Below are 19,343 nucleotides of genomic sequence, written 5' to 3'. Positions count from 1 at the left end.
TCACATCCGCCGCCACCAGCACCTGCCTCACCGGCCCAGGGCGCTCCCCTCCAGAGCCCCGCCCCTCCCTGCAGAGCCTCCCCCCTCCCTCTCCCCCCAGCGCTACAGCTGGACTGCGTCTCCCCCATGGTCCTCTCCTGGGAGACCAGCAGGCAGCCAGAACCTGACCAGGAGACCAGGACCAGCCATGATGAATCAGTGAATGAGGGGAAGGGTGAATGAATGAATGAATGCCATCGAGACACCGGCTCCTGCCCAGCCCCCTCACTGCCGCCAGCGGGGCTGGAGCGGCCTTCCACGTGTCACCCCAAGTCTCCCCAGCTCCCCAGCCTGAAACTCTCGCCCCGCGGGCGCTCCCGGCAGACTCTCCCCTCCCCTCCCCGGCCTGGGGCCCTGTGGGCACGGCCTGAGGCCTTGGCTCCGCCCCCGCACCTGTGCAGTCTGAGTGGCAACTTCACGACTTTTATTTGTGGTGCCTGTGCTTTGTCTCGAAAATACCTTCTCCCCCTGCCCTGCGAGAGCGGGGAGGGGGCAGCAAAAATAGAAGACGGCCCTCCCTATTGCACACGGACCCCGTATACAGCCCCGGCCGCGGCCAGGGCTCTTGGCACATTCCGGATCCCTGCTGGGGGTGGCGCGCCGGTGCGGCACACGGGAGGTGGGGGCCCCGGGGCAGCCCCTCTGGTCCTGAGGACTGAGCCCCGCCCTTCCTGGTCCCGAGTCCAGCTGGGGCCCCGCTCAGGGACACCCCTGTCCAGCCCCCAGGTCCCGAGGCGAGGCTATGGCTTTCTCCGTCCCCGGAGCCCTGTCACTCGTGCTCACGCGGGGACAGTGCGTGTGGCAGAAGCAGCTGTATAAATACGGGCGTGGCGAGTCCTCCCGCGTCACTTGGAGAGCTTGCTGATGACGCGGATCAGCGCCGCGTTCTCGTCTTTGAGCCGCTGGTTGTCAGCCCGGAGGTCGGACAGGGCCTGGGGGGACGCACAGGTCAGCCAGGCGGCCCTGGGCAGGCCGAGCCCCAGCCACCCGGCCTCCCCCGCAGCGCCCGAGCGCCCACCTTCAGCTCCTCCTCCAGCTCGGCGGCCTTGCGCTCCAGGGCCCTGCGCTCCTGCGGGCGCGGGGCACGGTGAGACCGAGGGGAGGGCAGGTCAGGGGCCCCCCGGCCCAGCCCCACAGGGACGCGGCCGCCCCTACTCACGAATCTCTCCAGCTCCACGAGGGCAGGCCTCTCGGCAAAGCGCTCCTGTCTCTGGGGAGGGCAGAGCAGAGCGCGCTTGGCAGTCGTCTCGGCCACTCCACGAGCCCCGGAGCCCCGCCCCAGCGGCCCAGGCCCCGCCCCGCCGCCGCACCTGCGTGGCCCGCTCTAGCTCCACCTTGAGCTGCGCCAGCCGCAGCGTGGTCTCGGTGAGGGCCTCGCGGAGCCGCTCGTTCTCCCTGCGCAGCGCCGCGTACAGCTAGGGCAGAGCAGGCGACAGGGTCAGGCCGGCCCGAGGCCCGCGGGGGCGGGGCGGGGGAGGCCGGGACCCGGTCTGCACCTTCCGAAAGCCCGCGTCCGACTCGCCAGGCTCCGACGCTGGCTGCGGGGGCAGGCTGAGGTCTGGCTGCGGGGGCGGGCTGCGGGCTACAGGACCACCGTCAGGGGAGCTGCGTGGAAGCGGGCACGCGTCGGTCCACTGCGCAGGTGCCGCCCACCGAAAGGCCCGACCCCCGCCCAGCGCCCCGGAGCCGCCCCGTACCTGCACTCGGGGCTGTCCGTGGGCTCCGCCTCCTCTCCCTGCAGGCAGAGGGGGCTTCAGCTGGGTGGGAGGGGGTGCGGCCTGCCCGCCCACGAGGCCCACCCTGGCACCAGCCCGGACCCCCGGAGCGCCTCACCTCGGCCGGGCCCCGCCGCTCCTTGGCGACCCTGCGGTGCTCCCTGGCCGCCCGGGGCCCCTGCCCCTGCCCGTCGGGCTCCTCTGCTGGAGGAGGGGCAGGGGTCAGCCCAGACACCCGGGAAGGGACCCCCGGCACCCAGGACGCCCGAGGCAGCCCTCACCTCTCTGGGCAGGGCCCTCCGAGTTCTCCAGGCCGGGGACTCGGGGCCTCCGGGAAGGGTCCTGTGGGGAGGGGGCGGGGCGTCAGGGGGCCCGGAGCCGAGCGCTGCCCGCCACCCCTCCTGACCCTCTCACCAGGCTCTGCGGGGCCGGCTGCCCGGGCTCCGGGGCCCTTCCCGCCGCCTTCTCGGCCTCCTTCAGGTCGGTCAGCGTCACGCCCTGGCGGGGAAGGGCGGTCAGGGGGGCACGTATGCGCAGGGCTGGGCGCAGCCCCTCGGCCCAGCCCACCCCGCACACCTGCGTGGACCTCCGGGACTGGCGCATGAGGCGGGAGCGCGCTTTCCGCTGGGACTCGGACTCCTCGTCCCGCACCGGCATCTGGTAGGACCTGAGGGAGGCGCCAGCCTCAGGCTCCGGCCCCCGGCCCGTCCTGGCCAGGCTCGCAGCCCCTTCCCGTGGGGGAGCCGGTGGCTTCCCACCTGCCCTCACCTCCGCCGGTCCCTGGGGTCGGCCCCGGGCTCCTGCGTCCTGGGGGGGGCAGCGGCGTCATCCGAGGGAGGGGGCGGCTTGGCGACCTCAGACCTGCGCGAGTTGGTTCGTTAAGGAACGGGCAAGGGGTTGGGGTGGGCCTGGGGAGCCGGGAGGAGGAACAAGGCCCACACGGGACAGCAGAGGGCAGCGGGCCGCCGGGCCCTGTGTCCTCGAGAGCTTCGCCCAGCATCCGCTTGTGACAGAAAGGGGCCCGGAGGCAGCGCGGCCGGGAGGGGAGCAGTCGGGGGTACTCACAGGGCAGCGGGCTCCGGCTCCGCCCGGGAGGCGGTCGGGGCGACCCTGGCCCGAGGGGGCTCGCTGGCCTGCAGGGAGAGCGCAGGGGAGGGTTGTCAGCCAGGCTGCCGGGGCTGGGCTCACCCACTCACCTGCGGCCTCACCCACTCACCTGCGTGCACGCCGCCTCCAGCCCCGAGGAGGAGGCCGAGCGCCGCAGCCCGGCCCCGGGGGCTTCCCCGGCGCCCCGCCGTTCTGGGGGGCCCAGGGCCCCCGAGCTCTCCGTCTTCTGGAGGCCAAAGCGCCGGGAGAAGGGGGCGTCCTCGGGAGCCTGGGGGAGCAGAAAGCCTCAGCCCCGGGGGCCCCGGAAGGGAAGCCGAGTCCGCCCTGGGGCCCGCGCAGGCGCCACTCACCGCGCGGCTCCGGGGGCTGCAGGGCGGGGGCGAGGACACTCCGTTCAGGGCTCTGGGCTCTGCGGCAGGGGTCGGCGGTCAGAACAGGCCAGCTGCCTCGCAGCGCGGCGCAGCCCAGCCCCGCAGCCCGCCCTCACCTGTGGGGCCCTCCTCTCCCTCCTCCTCGTCCCGCAGGGGGCGCGTGCCCGCCGCGCCGGGCCTGCGCTCCTTGGACAGGTCCTGCAGAGAGGTCTTCTCCCGGCTGCTCAGCCGGCACACGGAGCTCCTGTGAGGGAGGGGGTGCTGGGTCCGGGCCCGGGGAGACGGCGCCCCCCGGCCGCGGGCCCCCTACCTTCTGTGCTTGCCGCCGGACGGCACCTGCGGCTCTTGGCCCCGGCCCTGAGAGGCCTCCTTTTGGTTCCGAAGCTGCTAGGAGGGCACAGATGGGTGCGGTCAGCACCGGCGCGGGGCGCCCTTCGCCCGTGTGGGCTCCTCCAGCGCCCCCTTGTGGCCACGTGCGGCCCCGCACACCTGAGAAGCCTCTGGCCACCCCCGGGGCCTTTCCGCCGCCCAGGGGCGCCTGGTTCACAGGCTCCGGCCCCTCCCAGCCTCCCGCCGGCTGCTCCTCTCCGGCACCCACTGAGGCACAGCCCACACCTTGCGGCGCTGGGTGCAGCTTCCGGAGCACGGCGGAGCCCCCACAGGGCTGAGGCCACCCTCCCTGCCTGGCATCTGGCCGGAGCCCACACCCTCACCCCTGCGCTCAGACTGTCCCAGCAAGGTGTGTCCTGGGGGGGAGCAGACACCCCGCCACGTGCCCCGCCCACGGCCCTCCAGGGGGCTGGGCCCGACTCACATCCTCCTGCTTCCGGGCCAGCTCCTCCAACAGGCTCAGCACTTCCTCACCAGCCAGGTCACAGGGCCGCTGCCCCTGGGGTGGGAGTAGCAGACGCTGAGTGGGGCGTGGGGGCCTCCACCCCCTCCCCGGCCCACCTGCTGCGACCGCACAGCGGGCTCAGCGAGTCCATGCCCTCCCCCGCGTGGGTCAGCGAGTCCGTGCCCTCCCCGCGTGGGTCAGTGAGTCCGTGCCCCCGCCCTCCTCCCGTGGGTCAGCCAGTCCATGCCCCCACCCCCCCACGTGGGTCAGCCAGTCCACGCCCCCCCACGTGAGTCAGTGAGTCCGTGCCCCCGCCCTCCTCCCGTGGGTCAGCCAGTCCATGCCCCCACCCCCCCACGTGGGTCAGCCAGTCCGTGCCCCCGCCCTCCTCCCGTGGGTCAGCCAGTCCATGCCCCCACCCCCCCAACGTGGGTCAGCCAGTCCATGCCCCCGCCCCCCCGTGTGGGTCAGCGAGTCCGTGCCCCCCCCCGGGTGGGTCATCGAGTCCATGCCCTCCCCCACGTGGGTCAGCGAGTCCGTGCCCCCGCCCCCCCTGTGGGTCAGCGAGTCCGTGCCCCCGCCCCCCCGTGGGTCAGCGAGTCCGTGCCCTCCCCGCGTGGGTCAACAAGTCCATGCCCCCAAGCCCCCAACGTGGGTCAGCAAGTCCATGCCCCTGCCCCCCCCGCGTGGGTCAGCGAGTCCGTGCCCTCACCGCGTGGGTCAGCGAGTCCATGCCCCCGCCGTGCTCCGCCAGCAGGCGGCACGCGTCCTCCACGCCCCAGTGGGCTGCAGCGTGCAGGGGGGTCCAGCCGTCACCGTCCCGGAGCTCTGGGTCATAGCCAGCCTGGAGGAGCAGCCTGGGGGCAGCGGAGGCTCGGGGTCAGTGGCCAGTGTCGGCCGAGGCACCGGGGCGGTAGGCAGCGTGCACACACACTGCCCAGCCCCCCCAGCCTGGCAGGGGCCCGAGGCGCCCCTCAGCAGCAGGTCACTGCCCCAGGACATCACCAGCATCCAGACATCCCGGTGGTCAGAGCCGGGGCTGCACTTGGCACTGCGTGGGTGGCGCCAGGGCGGTAGGCAGATGTCCCCAGCACAGGATAAGGACTCCAAACGCCGGCCCCGAGGGTAGAGCCGCCCACCCACCGGACCGAGACACAAGTCTCCCAGCCCAGCTTGGGGGGCTTCTCACAGCCGCCTGACCCTGTGTGCCTGCTCGTGCCCGCTCTGCCCTGGCTGCCAGAGCTCGCCCAGGCCTCCCTGCCACACGGGGCGCCGGGAACGCGGCAGCGGAGGGAGGCCGCCCTCCCTGAACAGCAGCCTCTCCCAGGTGGCCAGGGCCTTCGCTGCCGAGGCGTGGGCGAGAAGGGAGCGCTCACCTCATCACCTCGATGTAGCCCTTGGCGGCGGCCACGTGAAGGGCGGAGGCCCCGGTGCGGGGGTGCCGGGCCTCGGGCATGGCGCCCCCGTCCAGCCAGCACCTCGTGTCCCGCAGCAGCAGCTCCTCCTCGGCCCGCTTGGCCGCCTCCACGTCCACTCCTGGGGGCGGCAGAGCCAAGCCGGGGTCGGCTCCCGCCCATGGCCTGGGACACCCAGGGCGCCCAGCCCCTCTCCCCCAAGTGTCCGTCATCGCTGAGGGCGGGGCATATGGAGCCGTCCGTCCGTTTCGGCCAGGGACTGGCCACGGTCCTATACATCCTGAGCACCCACGCCACTCCCCAACGTCACTGTCACAGGCGCCCAGCCTGCCCCCCACACGACCCAACAGGTGACGGACGCACGGGGCCAGGAGCCTCCCCCACACATGGCTGTCACTGCACTTTTGAAGGTTTATTTATTTATTTTGAAAGTTAATGGGGGGGGGGGGAGCTTCCATCTGCTGGTTCGCTCTGCAGGTGGCCACAACAGCCAGCGCCAGGCCAGGCCGAAGCAGGGGTCCCATCCAGGTCTCCCCCAGGGGTGCAAGGCCTAGCACTTGGGCCGGCTCCTGCTGCTTTCCGAGGCGGCCAGCCAAGAGCTGGACGTGGAGCAGCAGGGACGCGGGCCAGAGCCTGTGGGGGACTTCACCCGCGCCGACACCTGTGCCCTGGCGTGCTCTCAGCTCCCTAGGTGGGGGCACTGGCCTTCTGAGACGCTTCGTGCTCCCCGGGGGACGGTTCTCACGCGCACCCCAGCGCTGCCTACATCAGCCTGACACATCAGCCGGCAGCCACGTGCACCTGCTACGCACCTGACGTGCAGATGTTGTAACGGGAAATGCACCTGGGGTTTAAACCCGGAAGACAGAAGGTGCAATGACCCCGGAGAGTTTATTCGCGCTAATTATATACCAAGAGGACAGTATTTTTGATACACTGGGCTAAATGAAGCGTCGTCAAGATGAACGTCACCTGTGGATTTGCTCTTCTCAGCACACACCGACTGCCCGAGGCCCACGCTGCTGCCCCCTGGGGCAGTGGCCGAGGAACCCGGGCCCACACTCGGGCAGAGGATCAGACCCGGGGCCGGACGGATCACTCACGCCTCCGAGCGCCAGCTCCACCCAGCCCCCTGCCAGTGCGCCCGGGGCAGCAATGGAGCAGCCCAGGCGCCCGGACCTGACACCGGGGAGACCTGGACGGAGCGCCGGGCTCCCGCCCTCAGCAGGCCCAGCCCTGGCTGCCGCAGGAACCGGGGAGTGAGCCGGAACATGGAAATCCCTTCCCACCCCCCTCTGTCTCTGCCTGTTAAATACATAAAAAATAGTGCTTCAGGGCCGGCGCTGTGGCGTAGCAGATAAAGCCACCGCCTGCAAGGCCGGCATCCCATATGGGCACTGGTTCGAGTCCCGGCTGCTCCACTTCCCATCCAGCACCCTGCTATGGCCTGGGAAAGGCCCATGTGGGAGACCTGGAAGAAGCTCCTGGCTCCTGGCTTCGGATCAGCGCAGCTCCAGCCATTGCGGCCATCTGAGGAGTGAACCAGCGGATGGAAGACCTCTCTCCCTTGCTTTCTCTGTAACTCTGCCTTTCAAATAAATGAATAAATATATTTTTAAATGTTTTAATTAAGGCAAAACGAAAACACACTGGAGCCAGCACAGGGCCCGCGTGTGCCCCTCCCACTCAGGCCACCAGTCACGGCCCTGCGTCACGCACCCCTGTGCACACACACCTTCAGCCCTCCGCCGTCACGCAGCCCTGCACACATAGCTTCAGCCGTCCGTCACGCAGCCCTGCACACACAGCTTCAGCCCTCCGCCGTCACGCAGCCCTGCACACACAGCTTCAGCCCTCCGCCATCACGCAGCCCTGCACACACAGCTTCAGCCCTCCGCCGTCACGCACCCCTGCACACACACCTTCAGCCCTCCGCCGTCATGCACCCCTGCACACACACACCTTCAGCCCTCCACCGCCACGCACCCCTGCACACACACACCTTCAGCCCTCCGCCGTCACGCACCCCTGCACACACAGCTTCAGCCCTCCGCCGTCACGCACCCCTGCACACACAGCTTCAGCCCTCCGCCGTCACGCACCCCTGCACACACAGCTTCAGCCTCCGCCGTCATGCACCCCTGCACATACAGCTTCAGCCCTCCGCCATCACGCACCCCTGCACATACAGCTTCAGCCCTCAGCAGGGCGGGAGCCGAGAACAGGTTTGGAGCGGAGTGCTCCTAGCCTTGTGTTTGGCGCCACCTGGTGGCCACAGGGCACTCTGTGTCTCTGGGTGTCCCAGGGAACAGTGGGGACAACACTGGGGACCCGGGGACCCACCCCTCCGCCACCTCAGATGTCCTGCAGCCCCAAGAGCCGTCCCGGCCGCGGCGGGCTCCAGGCGCTGGCGCCACAGCTCCGCTAAGCGCACGGTGATCAGGCACGGGAGCCGGAGCCCAGGAAGCAGGCACTGCGGCCGTCCCCACCACCCGCATTCTGTCTGCGTTGTGACCCTGGAAGGCTGATGCCATAAACAGCATTTTATTTCTATTTTTATCTCAAAGGCTGAGACAGAAGTTTACTGTTCACTGGTTCGCCCCCAAGCACCCACGACGGCCAGGGCTGGGCCAGGCTGCAGCCAGGGGCCTCATCCGGTCTCCCGCGCGGGTGCAGGAGCCCAAGCACCTGGGCCACCCCCACTGCCTTCCCAGGAGCACGAGCAGGAAGCTGGGTGGGAAGTGGGGCAGCCGGGGCTTGCGCTGCTGCCACCCGGGTGCCGGCGTCACGGTGCTATGCCACAGCTTCCTGCGGCTCCCGTAGCAGACCTGCAGGACGCGGGCTCCAGCGGAGCCTCCCCCGTTTCCTCCCTCTCGGGCAGGTTCTCTTGGGGAGGAGCTCGTGTGAACCTGTGGCACAGGCTGTCCCTGGAGCCGGGCTGTGGGCCCAGGCACACGGTGTGATTACGGAGGCCCCAGGGACACCCGGTCCAGGGCACACCACCCTCTCTGGCCTGCTGGGACCATGGGGCTGGGCAGGAGGGAGGTGGGAAGTGACCCTGACACATCTGGGGGAACCTAGAACCCAACATTCAGGTCGGGCGGCAGAGGGGCCGAGCAGGACGGACGGGAGACCAGCGGACACCAGTGACTGCGGCTGGGGCCCCTGGGCTCTCGTTCTAGGGCCCGACCCTGGACCTGCCCGCGACAGGAGCCGGCCACGGTTGTCTCGGCAGGACTTGTGTTCCTGCTAGAGCCCCGCCCGGGCTGCATGTCAGGGAGCGGCCGCGGCTGTGGCCCACGGAGACTGGCACGACCCACAGCCCCGTGCTGAGGTCAAGCCGTGCCCCCGCGTCCGCCGCAGTTTCCGCTCACGCGCGCCCTGGGAAGCAGCAGGCGGTGCCCCACGTGGGGTATGCCGGGTTCCAGCCAGGGCACTCGCAGCCGTGGGGGGAAGTGGACCAGCGCACGGACGGAGATCGATCTCTCTCCCTCGCTCTGCTCTCCAAGAGATGCCTTTGGAGCACACGTCAGGAACACTGACCCCGTAACCGCTCCAAGTGCAGCGGCACCAGGCAGTCACACTCTGTCTCCCCTCTCCAGATCTTTTTCCTCCTGGAAGCTGAATTTGCTAAACTGCCAGGCCCCTCCCCAGCGCTCGGCTCTGTCCCATGGGTGCTGCAGAACCCGTGCCCGGGACCGGCCTGTTCCACTGAGCCCGATGCCCTCAGGCCCACCCCTTTTCAAAGCTGAGTAACACTCCACCTGCCACCGGCATCCATCACTGTCAGACACTGGGCAGCTTCTGCCCCGCCTGGCCGTGGGCAGGACGCTGCCGCGGCTCCTGGCCCTCCAGCCACCAGGCTCAGGAAGAGGAACTTCACAGTGGAGCCCTGGGCTGACCTGAGCCAAGGCCAGCAACACCAAGGACTGACTGACAGCCCCGCCTCCAGGGTCCACACTCACAGCCCCGCCCCAGGGTCCACACTCACAGCCCCGCCTCCAGGGTCCACACTCACAGCCCCGCCCCCAGGGTCCACACTGACAGCCCCGCCCCCAGGGTCCACACTCACAGCCCCGCCTCCAGGGTCCACACTGACAGCCCCGCCCCCAGGGTCCACACTCACAGCCCCGCCCCCAGGGTCCACACTGACAGCCCCACCCCCAGGGTCCACACTCACAGCCCCACCCCCAGGGTCCACACCCACAGCCCTGCCTCCAGGGTCCACACTCACAGCCCCGCCCCCAGGGTCCACACTCACAGCCCCGCCCCCAGGGCTCACACTCACAGCCCCGCCCCCAGGGTCCACACTGACAGCCCCGCCCCCAGGGTCCACACTCACAGCCCCGCCTCCAGGGTCCACACTGACAGCCCCGCCCCCAGGGCTCACACTCACAGCCCCGCCCCCAGGGTCCACACTGACAGCCCCGCCCCCAGGGTCCACACTGACAGCCCCACCCCCAGGGCTCACACTGACAGCCCCGCCCCCAGGGTCCACACTCACAGCCCCACCCCCAGGGTCCACACCAACAGCCCTGCCTCCAGGGTCCACACTGACAGCCCCGCCCCCAGGGTCCACACTCACAGCCCCGCCCCCAGGGCTCACACTCACAGCCCGCCCCCAGGGTCCACACTGACAGCCCCGCCCCCAGGGTCCACACTGACAGCCCCACCCCCAGGGTCCACACTCACAGCCCCACCCCCAGGGTCCACACCAACAGCCCTGCCTCCAGGGTCCACACTCACAGCCCCGCCCCCAGGGTCCACACTCACAGCCCCGCCCCCAGGGCTCACACTCACAGCCCCGCCCCCAGGGTCCACACTGACAGCCCCGCCCCCAGGGTCCACACTCACAGCCCCGCCCCCAGGGCTCACACTCACAGCCCCGCCCCCAGGGTCCACACTGACAGCCCCGCCCCCAGGGCTCACACTCACAGCCCCGCCCCCAGGGTCCACACTGACAGCGCCGCCCCCAGGGCTCACACTGACAGCTGGGGCACCGGGGAGCTCTGTCTCCCTGCTTTTCTGACATAAATGACAGCTGAACTCTAGCAGCACAGCTCACACCTTCCAGCCTCGGGGACACAGTCAGACACAGCCACGCTGGCCGAGAAGCGGGAGCCCCCAGACACTGCCTCCAACGCACCCAGGGCAGCCAGACACCTTCCAACAGACCACAGCACAAAGGACACCACACTCACACACAGGCAGACAGCACGCAGACACCACACACTCACATGATGCACAGACACCACACTCATACACACTCACACACAGACACCACACTCACACACACACAGACAGCACGTAGACACCACACACACTCACATGATGCACAGACACCACACTCATACACACAGAGACAGCACGTAGACACCACACACACTCACACATGCAGACACCACACTCACACACACAGAGACAGCACGTAGACACCACACACTCACACATGCAGACACCACACTCATACACACTCACACACAGACACCACACTCACACACACGCAGACAGCACGTAGACACCACACACACTCACACATGCAGACACCACACTCACACACACACAGACAGCACGTAGACACCACACACACTCACACACAGACACCACACTCACACACACACAGACAGCACGTAGACACCACACTCACACACACGCAGACAGCACGTAGACACCACACACACTCACACACAGACACCACACTCACACACACACAGACAGCACGTAGACACCACACACACTCACACATGCAGACACCACACTCATACACACTCACACACAGACACCACACTCACACACAGGCAGATAGCACGTAGACACCACACACACTCACACACAGACACCACACTCATACACAGGCAGACAGCACGTAGACACCACACATTCACACAGGATGCACAGACACCACACTCACACACACACAGACAGCACATAGACACCACACACACTCACACACAGACACCACACTCACACACACACAGACAGCACGTAGACACCATACACACTCACACATGCAGACACCACACTCATACACACTCACACACAGACACCACACTCACACACACACAGACAGCACGTAGACACCACACACACTCACACATGCAGACAGCACATAGACACCATACACACTCACACATGCAGACAGCACGTAGACACCACACACACTCACATGATGCACAGACCACACTCACACACACACAGACAGCACGTAGACACCACACACTCACACAGGATGCACAGACACCACATTCACACACACTCACACACACGCAGACAGCACGTAGACACCACACACTCACACAGGATGCACAGACACCACACACACACTCACACACACAGAGACAGCACGTAGACGCCACACACACTCACACAAACACCACACACATGCACACTCACATGATGCACACATACACACTGACACACACGCATGTGCACACACCACACTCACACCCCAGAGGCGAATGGCTGCAGCACAGAAGCTCTGGGTGCCAGGGCCGGGCTCAGGACCAGGACCGGCGTCTCCTGCACCTTGCCCTCCTCCCAGTCTCCACTGGGACCCCCCACATCTGCCCCAGGGGAGGGCCTGCTGTGCTAGGGTAAGCCTGGCGGGGAGCCACAGGGGGCCACTGCCCAGGAGCCGGGACCACCTGCCACCCTGGGGTGAATTTACGGGAGCTGCACGGTGGCCTCGCACCTGAGAACCTGCCGGCGGCAACCAAGGCCTCCCTGGAAGAAACGAATACAGCAGACTCGGGGTTCCTTGGGGGCCGCAGCCTCCGGCATGCAGGGGGATCTGTCCCAGAGCCCCACACCACCCCCGCTTGGTGACATGGCCCAGGCCCAGCCATCCCGCAGAGGGGACACGGGGCGAGCATCCAAGCCATTCCCTCATTCCTCCAGCCCAGCAGTGCCCCAAGAGCCTCAACCACACCTGAAGGGGCGCCCCTGCCCCCCACGACCCCTGCAGGACGCCCCCTGCCCCCCACGACCCCTGCAGGACGCCCACTGCCCCCCACGACCCTGCAGGGCACCCCCCGCCCCCCACACCCCTGCAGGGCACCCCCCGCCCCCCACGACCCCTGCAGGACGCCCCCTGCCCCCCACGACCCTGCAGGATGCCCCCTGCCCCCCACGACCCCTGCAGGACGCCCCCTGCCCCCCACGACCCCTGCAGGATGCCCACTGTCCCCCACGACCCCTGCAGGGGTGCCCACTGTCCCCCACGACCCCTGCAGGATGCCACTGCCCCCCACGACCCCTGCAGGGCACCCCCCGCCCCCCACGACCCCTGCAGGGGTGCCCACTGTCCCCACGACCCCTGCAGGATGCCCACTGCCCCCCACAACCCCTGCAGGACGCCCACTGCCCCCCACGACCCCTGCAGGGGTGCCCACTGTCCCCCACGACCCCTGCAGGGCACCCACTGCCCCCCACGACCCCTGCAGGGCACCCACTGCCCCCCACGACCCCTGCAGGATGCCCACTGTCCCCCACGACCCCTGCAGGACGCCCCCCCTGCCCCCCACGACCCCTGCAGGATGCCCAATGCCCCCACGACCCCTGCAGGCTACCCCCTGCCCCCCACGACCCCTGCAGGATGCCCACTGTCCCCCACGACCCCTGCAGGATGCCCCCCCTGCCCCCCACGACCCCTGCAGGATGCCCACTGCCCCCCACGACCCCTGCAGGCTACCCCCTGCCCCCCACGACCCCTGCAGGATGCCCACTGCCCCCCACGACCCCTGCAGGGTGCCCACTGCCCCCCACGACCCCTGCAGGGCGCCCACTGTCCCCCACGACCCCTGCAGGGTGCCCACTGCCCCCCACGACCCCTGCAGGGCGCCCACTGTCCCCCACGACCCCTGCAGGACGCCCCCCCTGCCCCCCACGACCCCTGCAGGATGCCCACTGTCCCCCACGACCCCTGCAGGGCACCCACTGTCCCCCACGACCCCTGCAGGATGCCCACTGTCCCCCACGACCCCTGCAGGATGCCCACTGTCCCCCACGACCCCTGCAGGGGTGCCCCCTGCCCCCCACGACCCCTGCAGGACGCCCACTGCCCCCCACGACCCCTGCAGGGGTGCCCACTGTCCCCCACGACCCCTGCAGGATGCCCACTGCCCCCCACGACCCCTGCAGGGGTGCCCACTGCCCCCCACGACCCCTGCAGGACGCCCACTGCCCCCCACGACCCCTGCAGGACGCCCACTGCCCCCCACGACCCCTGCAGGGGTGCCCACTGTCCCCCACGACCCCTGCAGGGCGCCCACTGTCCCCCACGACCCCTGCAGGGCGCCCCCTGCCCCCCACGACCCCTGCAGGATGCCCACTGTCCCCCACGACCCCTGCAGGGCGCCCCCCTGCCCCCCACGACCCCTGCAGGACGCCCACTGTCCCCCACGACCCCTGCAGGACGCCCCCCCTGCCCCCCACGACCCCTGCAGGACGCCCACTGCCCCCCACGACCCCTGCAGGGGTGCCCACTGTCCCCCACGACCCCTGCAGGACGCCCACTGTCCCCCACGACCCCTGCAGGACGCCCACTGTCCCCCACGACCCCTGCAGGGCGCCCACTGTCCCCCACGACCCCTGCAGGGCGCCCCCTGCCCCCCACGACCCCTGCAGGATGCCCACTGTCCCCCACGACCCCTGCAGGGCGCCCCCCCTGCCCCCCACGACCCCTGCAGGACGCCCACTGCCCCCCACGACCCCTGCAGGACGCCCCCCCTGCCCCCCACGACCCCTGCAGGACGCCCACTGTCCCCCACGACCCCTGCAGGGCGCCCACTGCCCCCCACGACCCCTGCAGGATGCCCACTGTCCCCCACGACCCCTGCAGGACGCCCACTGTCCCCCACGACCCCTGCAGGGCGCCCACTGTCCCCCACGACCCCTGCAGGGCGCCCCCTGCCCCCCACGACCCCTGCAGGATGCCCACTGTCCCCCACGACCCCTGCAGGGCGCCCCCCCTGCCCCCCACGACCCCTGCAGGACGCCCACTGTCCCCCACGACCCCTGCAGGACGCCCCCCCTGCCCCCCACGACCCCTGCAGGACGCCCACTGCCCCCCACGACCCCTGCAGGGCGCCCACTGCCCCCCACGACCCCTGCAGGATGCCCACTGCCCCCCACGACCCCTGCAGGGCACCCACTGTCCCCCACGACCCCTGCAGGATGCCCACTGCCTCCCACGACCCCTGCAGGGCGCCCACTGCCCCCCACGACCCCTGCAGGGCGCCCACTGCCCCCCACGACCCCTGCAGGACGCCCCCTGCCCCCCACGACCCCTGCAGGGCGCCCACTGCCCCCCACGACCCCTGCAGGGCGCCCCCTGCCCCCCACGACCCCTGCAGGGCGCCCACTGCCCCCCCACGACCCCTGCAGGGCGCCCCCTGCCCCCCACGACCCCTGCAGGACGCCCACTGCCCCCCACGACCCCTGCAGGCCACCCCCTGCCCCCCACGACCCCTGCAGGGCACCCACTGCCCCCCACGACCCCTGCAGGGCACCCACTGCCCCCCACGACCCCTGCAGGGGTGCCCACTGTCCCCCGTGACCTCCAGCAGGGGCGCCCCCTGCCCCCCACGACCCCTGCAGGGCACCCCCTGCCCCCCACGACCCCTGCAGGCCGCCCCCTGCCCCCCACGACCCCTGCAGGGCACCCACTGCCCCCCACGACTCCCAGCAGGGGCATCCTGCCCCTCAAGCCCGCGCACCTCGGCGGGCGACCTCTGCCTTGAGCAGCCCCTCCATGGCGTCCGACTCGGCCAGGTCCAGGGGCAGGTCCCCGTCGCTGTTGACGGCGGCAATGTCGGCCCCGTGGCTCAGCAGGTACCTGGGGGCAGGGCAGGTCAGGGCGCGGGTCCGGGCCCTGGCCCCAGCAGCCCCGTGGCCTGCCCAGCCTCACCTGGCGATGTCCAGGTAACCGCAGGAGGCGGCCACGTGCAGGGGCGTCCAGCCCTCATTGTCCGCCTGGTTCACGGTGGCCCCCTGCTCCACCAGGAAGCGCACCACCTCCAGGTTCTCGTCGATGCAGGCCTGGGGCGGGGACAGGGCCACCTGGACCTCAGCCGGCCAAGACCCGGAGACACCCAAGGGCCAGGAGGCAGGCCAGCCTCGGGCTCAGCCCACAGGCGCCACCTGCTGGCCGAGGACCAGGCCCAGCCCTCCTGCCTGGGGCCAGCTTCCCAGGGGCAGGAGTGGAGACCCCGGCGTGGGCAGGACTCCCGAGGGTCTCAGGCACGGCTCACCAGACCCTCTCTCCTGATCTCCCGCCCTCAGTGAGGGGGCACGGCGCGCCGGCGGGGGGGGGGGGGCGGACTCGGCACGGTATCCCCACCTCCCTGGCTGCAGGCCGCCCCCCTGAGGGAGGCGGGAAGGGGGGCGCAGGGAAGGGGGGCACGGCGCGCCAGCACCGGTGGGGGGGGGGGACTCGGCACGGTATCCCCACGGCCCCTGGCAGCAGGCTGCCCCTCTGGGGGGCACGGGGAAGGGGGCCATGGAGCCTGCATCAGAGTGGGGGTGGGGGGGCTGTGGCCTCGGCACCGAATCCCCACGGAGGCGGGGAGGCCCGAGCGCATGAGGTCATGGAAACTGCGGCCGGGGGCCGCGGCCTGGGAACTGGGAACGGCACGAGCTCCGGGCTGCGTTTATTTCCACGCCGTTGCCATGGCGACGGGGGGGGCGAGGCCGGAGCCGGGCCTTTCCCTTTCATGGACCTGGCCCAGCACAGGGAGAGGTGGAGACGCCTCCACCCTCAGACCCGGCAGCCCAGCGCCTCCTGCCCCAGAACCCGCCGCGGCTGCACACAGCGGCTCTGGGGGAGGGAGGGGGGAGCCCCCCCCCCCCCCGCCACATGGGCCCACCGGGCAGGGGCCCGGATGCACAGAGCGCCGGGTCTCGGGGACCCCAGGCAGGCTGACCAGCCGGCCTCTGCTCCTGCGGCCGGGGACTTCCAGAGTTAACACCAGGCCAGTCTCAGCCGAGGTCTAAGCTGACCCCACACCCAGAGCCGGGCCGAACCCGGCTCCCAGCTTGCCACGTGACCTGAACCGCAGACGCCCTAATCCTGCGGCCCCCTGCGGAGCCCCGTCGTGCTGGGGGGTGAGGGGCAGGAAGGGGCAGCGGAGACCAGGGGAGACCCTCGGGGAGGCGCCCCCTGCCGCCCTGGGAGGGGAGCGAGCCCCGGAGGACCTCGGGCCCCACTGCACGGGCGAGAAACGCGACGCACGGAGGCGCGCCACGGGCGCAGGGCGAGCTGCCCCTTCCCTCCCTGCCCGGGCGCCCGCTCCGTCCGCAGGTGCGCCGCGCCGCGCCGTGGGGGCCCCGGGCCAGGGGAGGGGGTCCCAGCCGTTATCGGTCCGGCGCGAGGGGAGGCCACACCAGCGCCCTGGGGACCTACGCTGGCCTTGGCTCCGGACACAAGGCTGCCGGAGGCCGCCACCGGACAGGGCTGCAGAAGCCCCCCAGACGAGGGTCCAGCACCCAGGAGAGGGCCCGGCACCCAGGAGAGGGTCCGGCATCGAGGAGAGGGCCCGGCACCCAGGAGAGGGTCCGGCACCCCAGGAGAGGGTCCGGCACCCAGGAGAAGGTCCGGCACCCAGGAGAGGGTCCGGCACCCCAGGAGAGGGTCCGGCACCCAGGAGAAGGTCCGGCACCCAGGAGAGGGTCCGGCACCCAGGAGAGGGTCTGGCACCCAGGAGAGGGCCCAGCATCGAGGAGAGGCTCTGGCACCCAGGAGAGGGCCCGGCACCCAGGGGAGGCTCCGGCACCCAGGAGAGGGCCTGGCACCCAGGGGAGGGTCCGGCACCCAGGAGAGGGCCCGGCACCCCAGGAAAAGGTCCGGCACCCAGGAGAGGGCCCGGCACCCCAGGAAAAGGTCCGGCACCCAGGAGAGGGCCCGGCACCCAGGAGAGGGTCTGGCACCCAGGAGAGGGTCTGGCACCGAGGAGAGGGCACGGCACCCAGGAGAGGGTCCGGCACCCCAGGAGAGGGTCGGCACCCCAGGAGAGGACCCGGCACCCAGGAGAAGGTCCGGCACCCAGGGGAGGGTCCGGCACCGAGGAGAGGGCCCGGCACCCAGGGGAGGGTCCGGCACCCAGGGGAGGGTCCGGCACCCAGGAGAGGGTCTGGCACCCAGGAGAGGGTCGGCACCCCAGGAGAGGACCCGGCACCCAGGAGAGGGTCCGGCACCCAGGGGAGGGTCCGGCACCCAGGGGAGGCTCCGGCACCCAGGGGAGGCTCCGGCACCCAGGAGAGGGTCCACGCGGCCCCGGGGGCGGGGCGAGCCGGCCGGGCAACGGGCGGCCCGCGGAGGGGTCCCGGCCCCGGAGCGGGGCGGAGCGGACGCTCACCTGGTGCAGCGCGCTGATGCCGTCGGCGTTGGTGGAGTCCAGCACGGCGCGGGCGGGCGGCGGCGCCGCGGGGTCCGAGGGGGCGCCGGGGCCGGGCTCCGCCGCGCGCAGCATCAGGCGCGCCTCGTCCAGGTCGCCGCCCGCGCAGGCCGCCAGGAACTCGGCGGCGCGCTCGAAGCGCACGGTGCGGGCGCGCCGCGCCGCGGGGCCCGGCTCGGCGCCCGCCCGCGCGCCCCACTGCCGCAGCTGCTCCTGCCGCCGCTCGCGCGCCGCCGCCGCCGCCGCCCCCGGGCCCGCCGCCGGGCCGTCCTCGCCCGACATCGCGCCGCTGCCGCCGCCCGCCGGCCAGGCAGCGAGCGAGCCCCGCGCCGCAGCCCTCGCCCGCCGCCCGCCCCGGGGGCCGCCGGGAACTGCCGGGAACGGCCGGCCGGCCCGCAACGCCCCACGGCGCTCCGGTGCCCTGGGCGCACGCGCGGATCGCTGACGTCACGGCGCCGCGCAGGGGCACGCTGGGAAATGGAGTCCGCGGCTCGCCCTTGGCCGGGAGAGGGGCGGGGACTGGCCTTGGGCCGCGGGGCGTGCTGGGAAACCGAGTCCGTCCGCGAAGTCGCCGCCGGCAGCTTTCCGGAGACTGTGCCTCAAGGCACGGTGGGTAGTCCGCAGCCCCGGCGGCACGCTGGGAAATGGAGTGGGCGACGCGAGCGTGTCCCACGGCATTCTGGGAATTGTAGTGCACAGTATAAATGGGGCGGGGGCTCGCGCAACAGCCCAAAATGAAGAAGTTGCTTTCCCGTGAAGAAAAAGACAAAGAATTTTTTCCACGCGCCTTATCAACTTCCCACATACTATATAATTTTTTTATCTTTTCCCTTCCACTAAAATAAGTTCCCCGAGGGCAGAGATGTTTGTTTTCCGTGCGCCCTACTTCTCAGAGCCGCCTGGGAGCGGGCGATCCGAAAATACCGCTTGAATGAATTAACAGGTCGTGGGAAACACCGGGGCACCATGGGAAGTCGGGTCCCGTACCAGCAGCAAGACAACCCGCTTCCAAGTTTCCGGGGTGACGCTGGGCGAGTGCCAGGGGACGCTGGGAGATGTAGTCCCCGCTCTCGCTTCGCAAGGCATCTTGGGGCTTGTAGTCCCGAGCGTTGGGGTTTTGACTGATGGCTTCATGGCGCCTCCGCGCCGGTACCCGCGCTCCGAGGTCCGGCGCGGGAAGGTGGCAGGCGTCCTGGCCCCTGCGGCCGGCGCTCCGCAGGCCTGGGGGGCTCGGGGGCTCGCGTCTCTGCGCAAGCTCCGTCAGCCGCCTTCGCGCTCGCTGTCTTTAGACTTGAGCCTCTATGTTTAGAATTCTGGGCACTAACGGTTAGGAATTCCGGCGCAGCGAGCCAAGCCGTCGGCATCTGTATGGGCGCGGGTTCGAGTCCCGGCTGCTCCACTTGGCCTGGCCCAGCCCTGGGCGTTGCTGGCATTGGGGACTACACTGGCGGATGGACGCTCTCTCTCTC

The 19,343-nt window shown here is 70.5% G+C and overlaps 1 protein-coding gene across 1 annotated transcript; it reads right to left on the bottom strand.

Moving 5' to 3' along the window:
* Window positions 1-448: 448 nt before the first annotated feature.
* PPP1R12C (protein phosphatase 1 regulatory subunit 12C) lies at window positions 449-18,156 on the bottom strand. The gene is made up of 22 exons (XM_062177675.1): window positions 17,836-18,156; window positions 15,390-15,520; window positions 15,199-15,317; window positions 5,444-5,603; window positions 4,780-4,924; window positions 4,047-4,121; window positions 3,543-3,616; window positions 3,349-3,476; window positions 3,212-3,270; window positions 2,971-3,129; window positions 2,820-2,887; window positions 2,523-2,615; window positions 2,331-2,421; window positions 2,169-2,252; window positions 2,036-2,096; window positions 1,873-1,958; window positions 1,737-1,774; window positions 1,536-1,644; window positions 1,350-1,454; window positions 1,199-1,249; window positions 1,058-1,108; window positions 449-971 (listed from the first exon to the last, which is right to left on the bottom strand). The coding sequence occupies exons 1-22, from the start codon at window positions 18,154-18,156 to the stop codon at window positions 885-887; spliced, it is 2,295 nt and encodes a 764-aa protein (XP_062033659.1). The 3' UTR covers window positions 449-884.
* Window positions 18,157-19,343: the final 1,187 nt, after the last annotated feature.

The sequence above is a fragment of the Lepus europaeus genome, chromosome 19, assembly GCF_033115175.1.
Source record: "Lepus europaeus isolate LE1 chromosome 19, mLepTim1.pri, whole genome shotgun sequence".
In the NCBI taxonomy this organism is placed as follows: Eukaryota; Metazoa; Chordata; class Mammalia; order Lagomorpha; family Leporidae; genus Lepus; species Lepus europaeus.
Note: the sequence above shows the minus strand (reverse complement) of the source record. Positions and strands in the feature narration are given on the sequence as shown.